The following is a 20,209-nucleotide window of genomic DNA, read 5'->3' as shown; positions in this document are numbered from 1 at the left end:
AGCAATATTTTTAAACTTCTAAAGGCTACTCAACCCTCTGGTGAATCAGCTGATTGTCAGTGTGAAGTTTACATAAATATTTATAATTTAAAAGGTTTTTTTTTGGGAAAGGAAGTGAACCATATTTAACATCATTCTGGAAGATTTAGCCAATTCAGTTAGACAAATAATAAAAGACGTAAATATTGAAAGAGCTGTCATGATCTGCATATCATATGATTGGCTCACTTTAGAGAACCAGCTGAGAACTATCAGGAGCAGTGAGTTGAAGGAGGAGGCCGGTTACGAAACCCACATAGTAGATCAGGAGTTTCTGCCACTGCTCCTACCCTCTCACCGTGGCTTATGCAATAGTCTCACCTGGCTACTCACCCCACTTTGCTCCTTGCCCCAACACAGCAGCCAGAGTGAGCCCTGAAACATGGGTCAGACCAGGTCGCTCTGCTCCAGGTGCTCCAACGGCTTCGTCATTCATCGCAAGCCAGTGTCCTTACAGTGGCCTGTAGACAGGGTGGCCGTGCCATTTTTTTTTTAATCATGTTTCACGTTGCACTGACGCACGTCGTGTTTGGTGTTCCTCACATGGACTGAGTTTGGATCTCAGACCAGGACATTTTCGAGAGCAAAAGGGGTGCTTAAAATAACTAAAATTATACCTTTTTTTTTTGTTAATATTTATTGACCAACAGTGTTTTTACTATTTTAGAGAACCTATAAAATGGTTTATTCAAAAATTTTCCAAAATTAAATGTTTCCTTAAATATACCTATGTACATTAAAACAAATTTTTTTAATTATATTATGTCAACCTTAAAAGTAGCAGAAGCAGAATTATATTTCTGGCATACGTTTATATACTTTAGTCTGGTTATGTATCGCTGCATAAGAAACCCCTCCAAAACTTAGTGGCTGGCAAGAACAGTCTGATTGTCTCTCGTGGCCCTGTGGGTGAACCGGACTCGGCTGGCTGTTCTTGACTGGGCTCACACTGAAGATGGCGCCTGTTCTCCTGTGCCTCTGCTGGGTGGCCGCTGCCGCAGGGGGTGGCCTGGCATCCCTCCCATGCAGCGTCTGCCCCCTGGCTAGCTTGGGCTTCCTCACAGAACAGCAGTCTCGGGGAAGTTGGATGGTTACGTGTTCTCCAGCTTCTCCGGGAAGCACGTCCAGAGGCTTAGACGGAGCAGGCAGGCTTTTTGTGGCCCAGCCTTGAAGTCCGCACAGTCATCTGCACTGCACTCTGCTGGGAGAAGCAGGTCCCCCGGCCAGTGAGAGCCCAGGAGGGTGGGACCAGCAGGCATGATGACCTGGAGGTCACCTGTGGGTTCTCACCTCCACACTGTTCCGGGGCTGTTTGCCTGAAGAATGTACTTTCATGGGGTTTTTTTTTTCTTTCATAACATTCCCTACCATCTTCATACAAGTGGCATTTATACTGAGTAAATTTGACAGTTTTGACATTAACTCTTCTTCGTATGTCTTAGTATTCTTAACTGAGAAAATACTCTCTGAGTTCTCAATTTCCTCTTCATTTTGTAGAATATAAATATTTTGACCCAAGTATTTCCACAAATGCTGTCCTTTGACAACAGAATCATTTGACAGAATCATTTTCTTTGACAAATTTTTTATAATTTGTTTTTATTTATGATCTTTTGAATGCTTCATCAAACATAGGTGCCAAAAAAATTGTAGCCAGACCTTTTCAGTGGCATTCCATTCCAAGACGAAGTGTAAATTTAACTAATTAAAAATGACAGCACCATCAAAGGATTCTTACCCAAAGTAGAGATATTCCAAAACACCATTATGGAATTTCAGGATGAAATAAACTGTTTCAGCTCTTACTTTATTTGTTCAGTTTTTCTTTCCTCAAGAGATGAATTTCAGAGTATTCTTGGTTACATGCTTTATTTTAGGTGATTGCAGTTTCTTAAATATTTTAAAAGCTGCAGAGTTTGTTGTGCTCTTTTAAAAAGGAATTCTGCAAAGGTTCAGTCCTAGTACACAGTTCTTAATGCCATGCTGCAGGTTTTTTTGTATTCAGAATCAGCCTCACAAAAAGTTCTTCTGTTACTCTGGCTATACAAAAATATTTGTACGTTTGGATAACTTTAGCTTTATTTTCCATAGGTACAATATCACAGCTTGTTTTGACCCAGTCATGTACTCATGTGCACTATAATTCTAAGGCTCTCTGCTCCCTGGGTTTCTTCATTAATAAGAATACTTTTACCATGACGCTGTACTTTACCAAAATTGGTATTTGAGCATCACCACAAAACAATTTGTAGAACTTCCTGACTGAGGTTACAGGAACATTTATAATAATGGCAGATGATTCGCCTTCAAAAAACCAAACCATCATTAACATTAACTGATTTTCTGTTTGAAGCATCTGGTTGAGACTGACATAAGCTGGCATCATTAGCAGTTGTGAGGATCTGCTAATGGGACCAACATGTAGATAGCTATTGCTGTGTCTTCTCATACACATTACAAACCTGAGAATGGAAAGCCAGTGAAATTAACATAGAGGAATTATTGTGTGCTCTCCATGAAGTCATCTTTCACAGGTATGTGTAAATACACCTGCCACAGCCTCACCTTCAGGCACAGTCTTCTCTAAAGACTGACTTGTTATTAAAGATGCCGCCAGTGGTTAGCAGATTGGAGACTTTCAACTTCATAGTGTTGAAGTTAGCCTATTAGAAGTCAATGTCAAAGAGCATTTGATACAGGTTTTACAAACTGATCAACTTCCTGAGAAAACAGAAACTTTGTACTTAATTTTTTTTCCTTAAACATATACATTATTTAATCTCATGGTTGCCTGAAAAGTTTATCAAAACAGAAGCATTATCCACCCCACCCCCCAAAAAAAACCCTGCAGATTTATGTCAGGAATTGCCAGATTCAGCCCCCTGCCTGTTTTTGTGTGACCTGTTTTTAAATGGTCAAAAAGAAATAAATGTTTTGAGATGTGGAAAATTATATGAAATTCATATTTCAGGTTCAGTGAACAAAGTTTTCTTGGAACACAGGCCCAGCCCTTTGCTGGGCAGTCTGGCCACTTTCCACTACAACAGCAGAGTTGAATTGCAACAACAAAGACTGACCCACAATGCCTCAAAGATTTACCATGGCCCTTCACAGAAAAGGTGTGCCAACTCCCGACGTACGCCTGTCGGTACATGAGGAAAAAAACTACTGTGGCAAGAGTGGCCAGACTGCTCTCTGATACCCTCTGTGGACCTGGCCCACGTGTTTCCCACGTGTGTTCACAGACACCTAGAGTTGCCTACAGACAGGGCTGTCCACTGGCGTGACAGCTTCATGTATGTCACAGGCTGTGGCACCGGCCACCTGCCCAATGCGCCAGATGGGCCGTAGCATCTAACGCTTCCACCGCCAGCTGAGATCGGAAGGATTTAGCTGCGCCGAGCCACCACATCAGCGATCTCCTGCATGCAGGTGCTACAATGGGGCACTGCTCACGTTCCACCTGGAAAGAGGTGGACAAGAGTGCTGCTTATCCTTTTCATTGAGAGTCAGCGTGCAGCCCACACACTGCTGGGTGAGATGGTGCCAGATGCCGGAAGTACAGAGGGAAGGCCTATCCACCAAACATGCTCTGCCTTCTTAGTTCAAGGCAAACTATTGATGGTGATAATATTTTTAATTATTTTAATATTTTAAAATTCAAAATATTTAATCAAAGTAGAGGATACTTTGATTTGAAGTGAAAATCTGGGATGATTGCTAAACTGACCAAAACTACAGGGTCAGACTGGTATCAGCCTGGACAAACCCCACTGTGATGCTGCACGTGACCACCCAGACACGACACCCTCCCCGCAAGGTCCCTCATCTGCCTCCCCTTCTCTGGCCCAGCAGCCCCCTCACTCCTCCACGGGGGACTTACAGGCTTATTCCTCATTTCCCTCACATGTCCCCTTCTTAGGGAGAAAAACATCCCCCCAAGCTACTTCTGGGGCGATAGAAATGTTCTGTACATAGGGAGGTGGTCCCACAAGTGTACACATCTGCCAGAACTCACTGAATTGTAAAATTAAGTGGGTGCCGTTTATATTATTACATGTAAATTAAGCCTCAATAATGTTTTTAAAAATGGGCTACAGGCAATTTAATAAAAATATGTATGTGGTCAGGTTTTTATATGTTGGGTTAAAATTTGCGTTTGAAAAGTCTTAAGACAAAAAATAAACATTGATTTTCTGAGTAAGAAGCATTTTTATCAGCAAAATTTTAGCTTAGTATTTTAAGAATATGTTTCTCATAACTTGATTCTCAATTTTAGAAGACAAAAAATTGTTATGTCTCCCATTCCTTCCTGTTTATTTGTTTGCACGTCTTTGTATTTGAAGGTATTTTTATGTTTTAAAGAGTTTAAGGTAGTTTTGTGATGGCAGAGGGTTTAGAATTAAACATTAAAAGTGTTTACTCCATGTAGCTACTTTCTAGGTTGTTTTCTGCATTCGTGGTTAAGTCCAGAAGTGATCTAGTTAGAGCCATGAAATAGGTCCTGTTTGAGCTCTAAAAATCAAATACTATATATATTAAGTAAGTCTCTTTTTCCCTGGCACTCATCTTTGTCATGCCGTCCACCCTCAGACATGGCTGCTTCTCTGACTCCGGACGACTGCAGCCCGTCAGTTCACGCTGTGACGTGCATGCCCCGTGGGCTCCTGGTGGAGCCCTACCCAGGTGCTGACTGCTCCGTTTTTCTGCCCCAGGGGACCATCAGCGTGGGCATCGATGCCACCGACCTTTTTGATCGCTATGAGGAAGAGTACGAAGATGTGTCCGGAAGTGGTTTTCCGCAGATTGAAATTAACAAAATGCACATATCCCAGTCCATTGAGGTAAAGCCAGGCTCCCCCTGGTGCGGGCTGGGCTCGGCCTAGTGAGGCACGCAGCTGGGTTGAGTCCGCTTGGGGTTTTTCTCATCTTTATTTATGAAAGGATACAATTAGCCACTTAAGAAATAAGAGCTCCAGGCACAACCTTGCTTGTTACTGCTTTGCTGACATGTGAAGCAGCATGAGGGCTGGGGGGCCCTCAGCTTCTCGGGGGCCCCCAGTCAGGCAGTGGTAATGGTCCCGGAGAAGGGGAAGCCAAGGTCATGTGATGTCAGGAGAGAAAGCAGACCCCCATAGGTAATCCCACAACTGGTCTTTGTTTCAAGGCACACACTATTGTGTGCTGAGAACACAATATTCATCTGAGCCCTCTAGTCACTAAAATGTGGTCTTTAAGCCCTGTTTGGATGTGGCAATGTCAGACCATTCTGCTGAGGGCTGTAGTAGGTCTATGTCTCTTCAACCCATTTATTTATTCTCAAGTACATCATCGTGGAACATGAAGTTCTAACTCAGTGAAATGCACCCCCCTGGCCACTTGGAGCTTCCAGAGTCAGTATGGCCCCAGAAAGGCCTTCAGTCCCTTCCCTATCACTGGTGACGAGCAAAGACTCGCACAGTGGGACCGCACACAGTGAAGTCACCGTGCAGTCCAGGGCTGTTGGTGCACTGAGGATCAGCATCAACCCTGTGTGTCCTGTTTTGGTTTTGGTTTTGGTTTTAATTGACCCATTAACATTTGGCAAAACATTAGCTTGGTGGCCATGTACAGATCACATGACAAAGCGAGGGAGAGGTGAAGCAGGTGGGGTTATCTGCACCACACACACTTGAACTGTGGGATCTCCTGTGCCCGCGGTCATGCCCCAACAGTTTGCTCATGAGGCTGCCATCTGTGGTGCTTCCTTTTGCTTTGATTCATTTATTACCAGCAGATATAATTTCCCAGGCACCCTTGACAGCTACAGACACAGCCATCCTGTCTGGAAGCCTCTCAACCCAGAACGGGAATGGAGGGGGTTCCATCAACTTCGCCCTCAGACGAGTCACTTCTGCAAAGGGATGGGGAGAGGTAAGAACGTTGGCTGGCGGGATGCTGTCCACTGCAAAGCCTTATTTCTGAATATTTACACTCTAAAAGCTAACCCTCAAAATAACCTCGATTGGCCAGATCATTGTGTAATGGCACCAGGTGCCACCGCCATAAGTTGACTGTTCTCGAGAAAAATACGTCTCATATCTGAGAAGGAATCCTCTCAGTATGCCCGACAGCTCAAAGTTGGGATGGAACAGCAGGCTTTCCCTGGGATGCCAGCTTCCAGAATTCCAAAGTCTAGAGACTCAGAATCTCTGTTCCTTTTAAGCAAAAGCCTGTAGGCTCTTCCCTTTTCCTGCACAATTCAGAAGTGGGTGCCTTTCTCAGCGCTCAGGTCCACTGATTAATGGTCATTTAACAGCTAGTTCTGCTGTGCAAATTGAGCTGCATCAAATTAACATTGAAGAGTTGCCTTCAAAGTCACCCAGCCTAGTAAATGAGGTGGACTCCCAGGGCTGCGAGCATGGGCCTGCTGCTGGCTTTGACTGCAGACCCCTGAGAACCATCTCCAGTCACCTGTGAGCCCTGCAGACGGTGAAGCAGAGCAGAATGAAAACGCAGAGGAATTGGCGCTGCAGGGGCGGGGGGCGCTCTGCAGATGGCTCTGCGCAGGGAGGGGTGCAGGAGCCACTTTCTCCTCCGACTTGAGCTGAGGAGCGGCGGGGCGAGCAGTGTGGTCTTTGGAGGGGCTCATTCCTGGAGCATGCCCCTGACTGCTGCCCCTTTGATCTCGGGAAGCAGTCTCCCCCTCGGCAGAGGCTAAGGTGAGAGGCTGAGAAATGTCCAGCCCAACTTCCAGAGGCCCAGCAGAGCCACCGGCACCGAGCTGAACAGAGGCGTTAGAACTGAGCTGCTTACCTGAGACCTGGGTCACTGCTGTGTAGTTAATACTATTTCTCCTTCTTTTTTTGAACAGTTAGAATTTGGAGCTGGGGATCTGCAGGGACCTTTATTTGGTCTAAAGCTGTTCCGTAATCTCACACCAAGATGGTAAATATAAGGAGATAAATCCTCTTTGATGGTCTTTGTAGATTTAGGAGACCAGACCCTTCTTTTTATCAAGGTCACCTTGAGTTACCTTGTGGGTCCTGCAAGGTCACTGAGGGCAGACCCTGCAGTGGTGACGTGGAGCCTAGGCTGTGTGCATGTTACAGAACAGAGGGTACTGGATTGGGCAAGTGTGGAGTGGGAGGATCTGCTTGTTATCCCAGCCCCAGCCCTGTGTTCCATTTCCTCCTTTGTGGGGCCGAGGCTCCTGCCCCACCTGGTCGCTGTGGGTAGTAAGAACCATGAGAGGCAGAGACCCAAGTGGCTCAAAAGCACCCTCACAGGGAAATTAGTTGGTAGTCTGAAATGTTTATGAACTTGTAGATCATTCTTTGTCCCAGAGAATATGTCTTAAATTCTATAAAAGGCTTTATTAAGCAGCAAGTCCCTTCTGAGACTGCCTGGTTAGCAGCTGAGTTTATATCTGCTAGTAGAGCTTCACCACCCACCAGCATCTGCCCACCTTCCTCTTTGCTGGTGCAATGATGTCACAGCCCTAGAACTGTCTATCACCATCCCTTCTAGAGCAACAGAGGTTCCTTCCTGTTTGGAGGGGGGTACCTTTGTGAGCTCAGATAAAACAGTTGGGTAGGAGGAGAAACAGCTCTCCTCAGGGGTAAAATATAACTAAAGGAGTCCTGGGATAGAGCATAATTTTGAAAAGAAAGGTATTTCACTTCCAGTTAAAGGTGTATCTATATGCCTGCCAGGTTCCGTGGGGCCGGACCAGGCCCTGCCCTCTGGCCCGATTGTACAGGCAGTTCTCAGGGCAGTCAGTACATGAGAGACGGGCAGGTGCGAGACTGGGGCAGGCAGATACTGGAGCTTGGGAAGATGAGCACAGCCTCGACAGAGGCTTGAAAGTGTGCTTCCAGGAGGAGAGCTCAGGATAGAAGGGTGCTCCAGACCCGGTGAGGTTGAGGACCATCCACGTGCTGCTGAGAAGGCAGCTTTTCAGAGCTCTTCTCTCGGTCTTGAATCCAGTGTGTCTGGGAAGGGGACAAGGATTTGTGCTTTTAACCAGAACATGTCAGCATCGCCCTAATCTTGTCTGCTTAGGATTGTCACCTCTTTGCCAACTAGAAGCAGGGGCTCCTGCCTGTACCCCTAGACCAACTGTTTCGGGGCCTCTAGGGGAGGGGCCTGGGAGTCCATAGTTTTATCAAGCACCCCAGATCATGCATTTAGGAGACACATTGAGGAAAATCTGTTTCCTCTGCCTGAGCCTTAAAGTGTCTGTCCGCTGAGCAGGCACCTGGACGTAGGGCTGGCTGGTCATCAGCTATTACAGACTGGGAATTGAATTCCTTCATAGTACATAGAGTTTATCAGACTGAGGACACAGGTTCATAGGCAAGGGCACCAGTGTATTGATGTACAGTGTCTGCTCCTCACAGTGCCCTGATCCTAGGCTCCTTATCTGTGAGTCCAGACGAGTGATGAGAAGGTTTGCTGGTGAGCATGGACTCAGTCTGGAGGAAGGCCAGCCACCCTGCAGTGTCCTGGGTCTCTGGGGCAGTGCCTGTCCCACTGGCCTCTCCCCGCAGTCTCTCTATGTCCAGCACATGCCAGATAAAAATGCTAAATCTCACTACTTGGAGTACATAGGGATCTCGTTCTTTGTATTTTGATTGTTTTAAATATCACTGTGCAACTATCTTGAAATTCTTGGGGTTCTCATCTCCCAGCTTGTCTCTCCTGACCCCAGTGTGGCTAGAGCAGAAAAGTGAAGCTGTCATCTGGTGTGGCTCAAGTATGAGATAAATGAGAGAAAACGTTGGGTGGGGAGCCCTGTGGAAAGTAAGGAGTTAAGTCTTAACTGGCTGTGGGAAGCCAGTGGAAGTTTGTGAGTACAGGAGCAAAATGACACTCCCAGGGTTCAGGAAAAAAGAAAGAAACCAAGGCCATCTGGTGAATGTTGGGCTGGTGACTAAAGGCCAGCTGTTGCTCACCTTTCAACACCTTGAGTGAATGGTGACCTTTGTCACCGGAGTGAAATACCCTTTCCTAACCAGGAGGTGGCGCTGGCTCCTTTGGAAACAAAGAGAGGCCTTTCTGGTTACTGTGCTACTTTTCAAGTACTTCAGTCCATAGCATGTAATAGTGCATGTGCATCAGAATCCCATGGCCATCTCTGAAAAATATGCTGATGCCCGGGCCCCCACCCAAAATTCTGACATAATTTGTCTAGAGCGGGCTCTGGTTAAGGGGATCTCAAACTTTGCTGCACATCAGCATCACATCGGCATCACCAGCAAGCCTTCAACACAGTGAGCCTCTGCAGCTGAATGCCTGGTGTGGAAGTCACCCGTGTTTTTGGACTAGCCAGGGATTCCAGGGTGCAGCCACGTTTGGGACCCTCACCAGGCGACCTGCAAGAGCACTGGGTCTACTGGCTTAGGAGCACACACATTCAGGGGCCTCTTCGGTTGTAGCCAAAATGGGAGTGGGTTGGGGGAGGGTAGTGCCGCTGAGCAGGAAAGATTACCGGGAAGGTTCCCCAGGTCACCCTCAAGCGGCCTCTCCCGGAGAGGGGCAGGGTCTCGTGCCCCCCTTGCTGGGAGCTAGCCCAGGGGTCGTGGGAGGGAGTGAGCAGGGCTTCAGCCTTGCCGAGAGGAAGCCACCAAGAACAGCTGAGAGCCAGGTGCCGTCCAGGACCCTTTCTTTGTGTGTGTCCCCCCAGCTTTGTGACGACAAACTGTGCTCTGCAGTTTTCGTCCCGAGGAGTCCGGCCTGGCCTTACCACCGTTCTAGCTCGGAACCTGGACAAGAACACCGTGGGCTACCTGCAGTGGCGGTGGGGCATCCAGTCGGCCATGAACACTAGCATTGTCCGGGATACCAAAAGCAGCCACTTCACTGTGGCCCTGCAGGTGAGGACAGAGCTCCGGGAGGACCCCTCTTCCCTCCGCCTCAGGTGCCTCTTACAGTCCTCCCTCTGGCCGCCTGCCTGGACCGAGTACCTGTGGGGCAGGTCCCGTTCACTCACTCAGGAGGGTGGAAATGCAGTTGCTCCCAGGCTCCCAAGGTTGCTGCATTCCAGGTGTCCTAAAGCAAAATGCCTTTTTCACATCAGGCAGGAGAAACCCACAGAAACAGGGTGGGAAAGAGCCGTGGTCGGTAAGTGACCCCAAAGCAAAGTCGTGCACACAGATGCCATTGTGCTCGGGCATGGCACAGAGTGAGGGAGGCCATCCCGAAAGGGCAGCTGTTCCTCGGCACCTACAACTGCTGCCATATAAGAACACAGGCCCCATGTTCCAGAATTTTTTAGTTTTCGTGAGAAGTTGGAAAACTGGATTTTTATGAGGAATCTCCCCATGTTTAAACATTGGTAAATTTTCACATGCTTCTGCAGCTGCCTGAGAGGCCCGCCCATGATGGGTGCTCAGCGGCTAGTACAGGGGCGATACCCGCCGCACCAGCCTTGGCTCTTAGCCGTGCCTCCTTTCTCCTGTCTTCTCAGCTTGGAATCCCTCACTCCTTTGCACTGATCAGCTATCAGCACAAATTCCAGGATGATGATCAGACTCGCGTGAAAGGATCCCTCAAGTGAGTCCTGGCCCGGCCGACTTGGAGGCTTGCCTGCTCTGTGTCAGCATTTGTAATCATGGAGACGTTTCGTGCAAGATGCTGCTTGTGTTAATGTCTTTGTTGGTGACATTTCTGAGTGCCTCCTGCTGAGAGGCAGTGGGACTTAATACCCTGCAGCCCCGGTCTTTGAGAAACTCAGAGTCTAATAGAAAACCTGCGCCACGGGTGTCCCAACTTTGTTCTGCCCACTGTCCGAGAGTACCAGCGCTGTGGGTGGTGGGGAGGGTGCGAGGGGAGGAAGTGACGGGGCACCCAGCTCCTGTTCTGAGTGACAGTTGCCCATGGTAACCGGGAGGGATCCAGGAGCTGAGGAGCCCCTGCTGCTCACTGCAATCTGCTCCCTGCAGGGCAGGCTTCTTTGGGACAGTGGTGGAGTACGGAGCAGAGCGGAAAATCTCCAGGCACAGCATCTTAGGGGCAGCGGTCAGCATTGGAGTCCCTCAGGGCGTTTCTCTCAAAGTCAAGTAAGTTGAACTGGATCTTTCTGGCCAAAGGATTAGTTGGCAGCTTGCAGCTCATCTGGGTTTCACCTACGTTAAGGATGAAATAGACTTTGCTTTGTAATTTTATTAACTATGGTTGCTTCTGTCTTGTGTGTGTAAGCAAGTGTTAAGGAGCCCAAAAGCCCCACATTCAGTTTAGTGAGGCCCAAGTCTCACTCAGAGAATTTCCATATGCTTAACTGGCCTGTCTTCCAGCCCGTGGCTCTGCCTTCCCTGCTGGCCGGGCACCCCATTCCCTGCTTCACCGTCTGCGCCTGCGGCGTCAGTATATCCCTCTGTGCCAGGCCATTCCCATTGGCACCCATAGCCTTCCTGCCCCTGCGTAGGTGGCATTCCTTCCTGCCTTCCAGCCTCACAGTGCTGCCTCTGGTTCAGTGTAGGGCCCAGTCCTCGTCTGTCTAGACTCACTCACGTGCTCTTACGCAGCCTGGTTGGAGGCTTTCAGTACCTCACCTCCCACACCTAGAGCTCCAGCGTCTCCACATCTCAGCTTGGATATCTAACAATATCTCAACCGTCATATCCCAACTCCTGATCCTTCGATCCTTTATTTCCTCCTCTACTTATTTTGGCTCTACGTTGTGCTTTTTTTTTTTTTTAGCTTTTCATGGTCCAACCTTACATTATTAATTTGATACCTTCCTTTTCTAATATAAACATCTAAGGCTATAAATTTCCCTTTAGAAACTTTTATTCCCTTTATTCCATCCCACAAATCAGTTCAAACTGTCACCTAATTTCACTTTTAAAAATGTATTGCTTAGTTTCCAAATAGTTGGGTTTTTTTCCTCAATATCTGATTATTGACTTGTAATTTCATTTTGGTCAGAGAACATATTCTGTATGATGCTGAACTTTTTAAATATATGGAGACTTGCTTATGGCCCAGCATATAATCGATCTTGGCGAATGTATCCTGTGTACTTGAAAAGAGTGTGCATTCTGCAGTTTTTGAGTGTAGTGTGCTACAAAATCTGTTAGGTCAAGGTGACTGGAAGTATTTGTCAGAAATCCGAAGTTCTGTGGCTACTGGTATGAGGGGGTTTCTATCAGTTGCTGAGAAAGGAGTGTTAAAATCTCCAGCTGTCACTGTGGAATTCTCTATTTCTTCCCTTGTCAGTGTTTGCTTCATGTGTTTTATCTCTAACAATACTCTCTGTCATGAAGTCTACTTTATCTGATATTAATGTAGCTCCTCCAGCCTTCTTACGCTGCTTATATAGTTTATCTTTTTCTGTCCATTGACATTTAAGCAATCTCTGTGCTCATAAAGTGTCTCATAGACAGCATGTAGTTCAGATCTTGCTCTTCCATTCTTAAAATACATTCATACAGTTTCTTGCTTTTTGATTGGAGTGTTTAGTCCATTCACATTTAATGTAGCTATTGGTACAGTTGGATTTTTGTCCTGTTATTTGTTACGTGTTTTCTATTCATTCCTTCCGACTTTTTGTTCCTCTAACCATTCTCTTCTTTTATATTGAGTATTTTTAGCATTCCATTTTAATTTGCCTGTTGACCTTTTAGCTATCTGCATTGTTTTTTTCTTAGTAGTTGCTCTAGAGACTACATTGTACATTCTTAGCCTTTCATTGCCTACTTGGACTTAATACTGAATTACTTCATGTAAAATGAAGGAACCTCACCAAATTCTCTTGCCATTCCCCCCTACCCCACGTCCTTTACGCTGTAATTGTCGTATATATTACATCTGCACATGTCATAATCCCCACAGCAGTGTTGTAATTTTGGCTTTAAGTAGTCATATATATGTTAAAGAAATTAAGAGGGGAAGTTTAATGTTTACCCACTTTTTTTTTTAAACCATTTCTAATGTTCCTTGTCCTTCCTAAAAATCTGAGTGTCCTTCTGGTACTGGTTCCTTTGGCATAAAGAACTTTCTTTAGCTTTTCTTACAGTGTGGGTCTGCCAGTCATGACCTTTTAGTATTCTTTATCAAGAAAATGTCTTTATTTTTTCTTAACTTTACTTTTGTATTTTATTTATATTTTATCTATATGCATCATTTTATTTTTCTATTAAGCTAAAATAGTGCGGTTATGGGCATTTCTGCCCCAGAACTAAGCTGTCATTCCTTTAATTTTTAAAGTGAAGTTTACATAAATTAAAATTCATCCTTTTTACTGTGCAGTTCATTGAGTTTGACAGTCACAGAAGTCAGGTAACTCCCAGAGAACATTGCCATCATCCCCCAAATTTCCCAAGTCCTGGCAAGCACTGGTCTGTTTTCCCTCCCGACATTTTTGCCTTATTCAAAATGTCATGTAATTGAAGTCATATAGTGTGTATGAGCGTAACACATTGAGGTGCATCCTGATGGTGCCGCACACTTCCTGCTGCTATTGGGCATGGCGCTCTGTAGATATACCACAGTGTCCCCACTTATCAGGTTAAAGATATTTCAGTTGTTTCTAGTTTGGGGCGATTATGAATAAAGCCAGTGTAGACATCCACAAACAGGTTTTGTGTGAACATGTTTTCCTTTCTCTGGGGGGTAAATACCTAGGAGTAGGCATGCTGAGGCACATTGTGGTGTGTGTTTAACTTCGTAAGAAAGTACCCCACTGTGCCGCACAGCAGGGGTTTCCTCTCTCCCGCCAGCAGTGCATGAGAGTCCAGTTGCTCTTCAGCCCCACCAGCCCTTGACGTGGTCATTTGTAAGCAGCAGGTGTAGGTGCCCTGTTGTGGTTGGGTTTGCGTGCCCCTGATGTCTAAGCTGCAGAGCATCCTTTCATGTGCTTACTGCTAACATCCATATCTTTTTTTTTTTTTTTTTTTTTTTAGTGAAGTCTGTATTCAAATCTTTGTTTTATTGTTTGGGTTCTGAGTGTTTCGGATTATGGAGTTGCTGTTACTGACGGATATTTATTGTCACTGGATACAGAATTCAGAGTTAGCTGATTCAGATCTCTCAGTCAGCACTCTAGAGATGTTACCCTATGGTCTTCTGACTTCTGTTGTTTTTTGTTTGGGCTTTTGTTTGTTTTTTCCCATAAGCAAAACTTTACTGAAAAACTGACACCAACATAGGAGATCATTATTGTATACCTTAAAAATTAAGCATAATTACATTACCTTGGTAGGTTAACAAAAAATTACTGAACTGATAGGCTTTCTGTGATGTAACACAAATTCAGGAAGTTGTGTAGATCTCTAGCGTTGTTTTCTTCTAAATAAGCACCCTTCTGTGAGTCTGGCCTTTCCTGCTGTTGGCTGGCATAACACTGCTGAACAACCTAGACAGGAACACTGTCTGGGCATGGCTATAAACCATGTTGATCTTACAGCTGCCTGGACACTTTACATCCACAAAATAAGGATTTGGACCTTGAACTAGCCATTTCCTTTTAGGTTTCTTCTTGTCCTCATCCAAGGGCGTGTGTAGTACATCTCTAGCCAAAGGCATACTGACCCTTCTGCAAGCTCAGCCAGTCCTCCTCATCTCCATTGTTTCTGATGATAAGTCATCCGTTATCCCTCTGCCTGTAATACCTTTATTTTCGCCTGACTACTCAACTCTTTTCTTTTCTGCCTTTGTCTTCAGCAGTTTGTACCTATAGCGTACCTACATGTGGTTTTTTTGTATATATGCTGCTTGGGATTTGCTGAAGTTCTTGAATCTGTAAATTTATGTACTACATCAAATTTGGAACTCTGAGGCCATAAATCCTTCAAATATTTATTCCTGCCCCATTCTGTCCCCTCTGAGGCCCTGCCCGATTGTCCCCCATCCTCTCTCTCTATCCTTCATGGCGAGTGACCTCAGCCGGCCTGTCCGCGGCACACTGACCCTTCTCGCCTCCCAGGGACTATTATATCAGTGACCATAGTTAAAATTGTTGCTTATCTGCCAAGCTCCAACATCGGGGTCATCTGGGGTCGGTTCCTGTTCATCTTTCTCTCTTCTAGCCAGACACATAGAGTAGTTGGTATGGTATCCTCGGCATTGTGAACAATACATTGTAGACACTGTATTCTGTTACGTTTCCCAAAAAAATATGATTTTTCCTTTTAGAAGGAATTAACTTGGCTGAAGTCAGACTGCAGACTCAACCTCGTACTATGTGGCAGGAGCCAGAACACAGCACCTGTTTTACCCTCAGCCAGGCCACTGATGGGTGAAGGGTCAGCTGGAGATCTGTGCATGTATACACAGAACTTGGGGCTCCCCATCTATGACTTTCCTCTTGGGAGACCCCCTCATTTCCCAGCTGCAGTGGTTGCTCCATACTCTTGAGCTCTGACTCTTCAGTTGATAGGACTGTAAATTTGTTTCCATTTTTAAGCATCCATATGGTACAGACTGAGGCTTGCCCTCAGCCTGAAAGCTGTCAACAAACCTGTCAACAAACAGGAAGCTGCCTAGGCTTCTTTCCAGCCGCCTAAGTTTCAGCCCTCCGTTGCATCCACCTGCCTGTTGTGGCTCCCCAGTACCTGACAGCCTTGTTTGCGGTATGTGGTCCAGAACTGATGGTTGTTACCTGTGGACGATTTGCCCAATTGGAGCTGCTCAGCCGTTCCCGGGAGTTGAGCCCCATTAATCTGCTAACTTTGGAAATCGTCACACACTTCTTTCAAACAGATGAACTGAGGACAGAGGTATGACTCTGTCTCCAGGACACCTGGCAGAGTGTCCACTCCTGATTTGCAGGCCACACGTACTCAGGTCGGGCATCAGTCGTTGCTTTGCTCTGGAGGGCAGGTGGTAGTCGAGCCTCTGTCACAGAGAGCAAATCCCATGGCTGAATTTTGGACCAGGCACTAGCAAAGGGAAGTGAATTATGAAACAAGTTCTGGGTTCCTTCTAACTGGTTCTTTGCACCTGAGAGAGTCCCTTTCTGAGGCTGAGGCCCCACACGCTTCCCTGGGAACCTGACTCATCTTGGCCACTTTGTTTTTGTTTTCAGGTTAAACAGGGCTAGTCAGACTTACTTCTTCCCCATTCATCTGACGGACCAGCTCCTGCCCAGCGCTGTGTTCTATGCCACCGTGGGGCCTCTCGTGGTCTACTTTGCTATGCACCGTCTGATCATCAAACCGTACCTCAGGGCTCAGAAAGAGAAGTGAGTTGAAAACATGCCACAGGGACATCCCTGAGCAACTCTGTGCCTGTTTCCTCATCTTTAAAATGGAGACAATAACAGAACCTACCCATAGGGTTACTAGGAAAACTACCCTAGTTAGTACATGTAAAGTGTTCATGTGGTGTCAAGCCCACACTGACACTTGCTAAATGTTAGCTGTTTATTGCCACTAGCAGTAGTACTCCTATTATCCCTTCATTATTATTCCTGCCTGCAGAAAAGATTAGAGTTAGTTTACAGAATTGTTGGGACTGTAAACCATGACCACAAGAAATAAAAAAAAAAGGTTTTCCTTTTTCCTCATTGTAACCATTTCTTTTCCTGGCACTGAACTAAATAGGAATGGGTTCTGAGTTCTTATATACAGAGTATGCATTAACTGTGGCCTTGGAAGTCATAGCAATGGCATTTGTTTTGTAGTTTCTTTTAATCTGAGCGGTGGTTTAGATTCATGAGTGGATGATGATCTTATTTATCACTGAGCTTAAGAGAACTGGGGGAAAGATACAAATCTGTTCTTTGGGGCCCCTGCAGCCTTTGAATCACTAGAGTTCAGCGTCCCAAGCCCCCAGGAGGCTTGAGGCTAGGAATAAGGAATGTGCTGGGCCAAGTCTCCTCATGGGACAGGCGTGTGCTGCTCTGACATCCCTGTGGTCTGCGAAAGGGGGAGCAGCTCTCTCAAGCACTGTGCACTGTCCCGACCAAAAGGGTTCTGTAATAGCCCCAGAAGGTTGGTGGTATCTCTTAGGATTCTCACCTGCTTATGTGACCTCTCACTTTCCTGAGATTATCAGGTGGGGTCTTCTTCCCACAGCAGTGGGTCTCCTGTACACTCTGGTGAGGAGGTGGGGAGAGCCATCTAGGAGCAAAAAGATCTCTGCACAGGCCTATGAACAGATTTGCTGGAGATTGTCTTGGAAGTATTTTTTAAAGTTCTAGAACTAGGAATGCAATATGATCACAGACTGTTTGCTGGGCGCCGGTCCAGCGCAGGGCTCTGTTGCCTCCCTGCTGGGTAACACCATGCTAATGTGTGGCTTGTGTTTTTCTCGCGTAAGGGAATTGGAAAAGCAGAGGGAAAGCACAGCCACTGACATTCTGCAGAAGAAACAAGAGGCAGAAGCTGCTGTAAGTGCTGCACGGACGTCAGCCGGGACACCCTTTTGCTCTGTGTGAATCTCTGTGAATGTTCTCACGCTCTTGCGCAGAACACCGACCACACGCAAGCATCTCCTTTCTAGTCCATGTTCTTAGACAAGGGCTCTAGGGGGCATCCTTCACACACTGCAAATTGGTCTCGGGCTGTTCTTCCCCAACGACATCAGTGGTCATTTAGTCCTTATTGCCTTTGCGCTGCAACACTAGGAAGTTCAGTCCCTGACCTAAAGATTAGTAACCCTCAGAAGGCCTATGGAGGTTTTGTAAAAGTGGTGGATGTTGTCCTCTTTTCTTCCCTTTAAAGTGAACAGTTTTTTTGTGGACAGAGGGGCTAAAATGCACCCAGGCACAGGGCTGTGGCCCTGCCCAGAGAGGTGGAGCCCAGCAAAGGCCCTGACGGCAGCCATTCTTGGTCTTTGCAGGTTCGGTTGATGCAGGAATCTGTCCGAAGAATAATTGAGGCAGAAGAGTCCAGAATGGGTGAGAAGGCATGGCCTCTCGGGATGGGGTGGGCACTGGGGTCTCAAAAGAGCACTTGGCTGCCCAGCTGTGCTTGGGTGCCCGGCCGAGGCCTGCCCCACTCTGACTGAGCCACTCCTCAGGACTCATCATTGTCAATGCCTGGTACGGGAAATTTGTCAACGACAAGAGCAGGAAGAGCGAGAAAGTGAAGGTGATCGATGTGACTGTGCCCCTGCAGTGCCTGGTGAAGGACTCGAAGCTTATCCTCACGGAGGCCTCCAAGGTACGGCGCCCGCAGGGTCAGACGGGAGTGGTGTCGGGGCAGGGACGCCCTGGCCCTCTCATCGCAGCGGCACCCTCCACAGTGCCAGCATTCGCTGTGCACATGCTGCTGGCACCCAAGTTAGAGGCGCATGGGGCCCTTACTCCCTCCCTCCCTCCCTTCCTCCGTCCATCCACCAGCAAGCACTTATTGAGTGCCTCCTGTGTGCCAGGTACAGCAGCAAGCAGAACATACAACCTCCCATTGCAGAGCTTACATTCTGTTCATTCCTTGCCTTGTTCCAGAAAGACTGTGAGGTTACGTGGCACCTTTGAGGCTCACGCTGGAGCCTGGGTGTGAATGATAAAGGCAGGTCAAAATGCACGTTAGTCCAGACCAAAGCACTCCAGGCTCCCAGAAGAAGTCTCCTGGCGTCTCTGTCCCAGTGGGGCTGCTTTGAAGAGAGTGGATTTGTGTCAGGGAGGGGTCTGTATTGAGAGGAAAGGCCAGGACTAATAGACAGCTCTCCTCTGAAATGCTCGTTCTTTTTCCTCAAGCTCCAAAGTGTGTATCTTCTGTGGGCACTCCCAAGGGGAAGTCAGGGCTTCCACGCTGTGCCTTCAGGGGGCAGCAGACAGTGGCCCTGGGGCTACGCAGCTGTGTCAGGTCGCCTCTCAGACGAGAACCTGTTTGTTGCAGGCCGGGCTGCCTGGGTTCTATGACCCGTGTGTGGGCGAGGACAAGAGCCTCAAGGTGCTGTACCAGTTCCGAGGTGCCCTGCACCAGGTGATGGCGCTGGATGGCGCGGCGCTGCGGATACCAAAGCAGTGTGAGTAGGTGCCCTGGGCGTTACCTGCCCTGTGCATGAGCCAGAGAGAAGCCTTAGCCACTGATAGGGACCAGGATGTCCGTGTGGGGCAGTAGCCACCTCCCCGGTCACCCACCCAAATGGCGGGCTTGGGCACAGGGGTGTGCCAGCTGTTTCCGGGGAGAATTGGCTCATTGCTTGGAAAGTGCAGCTGCCCTTCCTGCTCCAGAACGTGATTCTCCGTCTGCGCTTTGCTCACCGCAGGCCAGGCAGCCTCTGGGCTGTTGCGCACGGAGGCCCTGACATAGAAAAGGGGCATGAAAACAGTTGCCTCTGGATACACTGCGCTGTCTTTTCTTTTACAGCTCACAGGATTGATGCAGATGGATAAACTGGTTGAGAAACCAGATTAAAAAGAGGCTACAGAAAATCTTTTCCTGGGAGTCCACAAATTTGGAAACAGGGAGAAAACCCAGACATCAGATGTGTTTATTTTATATTATTCCTGTCAGGTGGCACCCTGTAATCATGTGAGGGGTGCAGACACCTGTTCTCTTGGGTGCTGGGGGTATGACCGAGGCAGCCCACCAGCACCAGAGCCACGGCGCAGGCGGGCCTGCTTTCCCGAGGACCATGTCCCTGGACGCAAGGGCCTTGGGCCCCCGGACGTTCTCCGGCACATGTGCAGATGCCACCCAGCGGCTCTCGGTCTGTCTTGAGGTATTTATGGAATGTCCTGCCCTCATACATAGGACTGTGAACTGTTTTTCCTAAAATCCACACCAAACCTGGAGAGCAAAATGGAAGACGGGAAGGCAGGAAGGCATTCTCACGAGCGGAGGTCTCCAGGTCAAGTGAGCAACTGTTCAGTCAGCTTCCCGAAAACCACCTTTTCCTGCTGAATTATTACTAAGTGAATCTGGAGAGGATTGTGTGGGTCTATAAAAATCTGCTTTTTATCTGACAGCGAATGGTTTTGGAAATTAGCCTTTTTTCCTCTCCCAGAACTTCTCCCGTCACTTCTCTGGCACCCGGCTTGGCACAGGGTGGTGTGACTCGGGTCCGAGGCCCATCCCTGCCTCGGGCCCTTCCACCGGGGCCGCCGTCCTGTGGGGAAGGGCGGAGGCCGCGCCCGGGGTGCAGAGGCTCCGGAGGGACCTCCGCGCCCTCGCTCGCGGCCAGCAGGCGGCGCCGCCGCACCCCACGCCCTGCCGGCTCCAGCCCCCTCGCCGCGGAGCCCTTCCTGGTGCTGGCGCCCCAGGCCTCCGCCTTCGCTCGCCTCCTCTGTGGAAGC

General features: G+C 47.7%; 1 protein-coding gene and 1 pseudogene across 1 annotated transcript in view; one reads left to right on the top strand and one right to left on the bottom strand.

Annotated features, from left to right (window-relative positions):
* Positions 1-19,879, top strand: part of DNAJC11 (DnaJ heat shock protein family (Hsp40) member C11) — a 63,068-nt gene extending 43,189 nt beyond the window's left edge. Inside the window, exons 5-16 of the mRNA XM_036925353.2 lie at positions 4,755-4,883; positions 5,830-5,952; positions 6,893-6,966; positions 9,707-9,896; positions 10,490-10,575; positions 10,965-11,081; positions 16,049-16,204; positions 17,284-17,353; positions 17,806-17,863; positions 17,986-18,128; positions 18,807-18,936; positions 19,281-19,879. Coding sequence (XP_036781248.1) covers positions 4,755-4,883; positions 5,830-5,952; positions 6,893-6,966; positions 9,707-9,896; positions 10,490-10,575; positions 10,965-11,081; positions 16,049-16,204; positions 17,284-17,353; positions 17,806-17,863; positions 17,986-18,128; positions 18,807-18,936; positions 19,281-19,306 — 1,302 coding nt within the window. The 3' untranslated portion in view covers positions 19,307-19,879. The remainder of the gene's footprint in view (positions 1-4,754; positions 4,884-5,829; positions 5,953-6,892; positions 6,967-9,706; positions 9,897-10,489; positions 10,576-10,964; positions 11,082-16,048; positions 16,205-17,283; positions 17,354-17,805; positions 17,864-17,985; positions 18,129-18,806; positions 18,937-19,280) is intronic.
* On the bottom strand, positions 14,241-14,802 carry LOC118932166 (40S ribosomal protein S27-like; annotated as a pseudogene).
* Positions 19,880-20,209: the final 330 nt, after the last annotated feature.

This window comes from Manis pentadactyla, chromosome 4 (assembly GCF_030020395.1).
Source record: "Manis pentadactyla isolate mManPen7 chromosome 4, mManPen7.hap1, whole genome shotgun sequence".
Lineage (NCBI taxonomy): Eukaryota > Metazoa > Chordata > Mammalia > Pholidota > Manidae > Manis > Manis pentadactyla.
The sequence above is the reverse complement of the archived record's forward strand: the minus strand, read 5'-3'. Positions and strand labels throughout refer to the sequence as shown.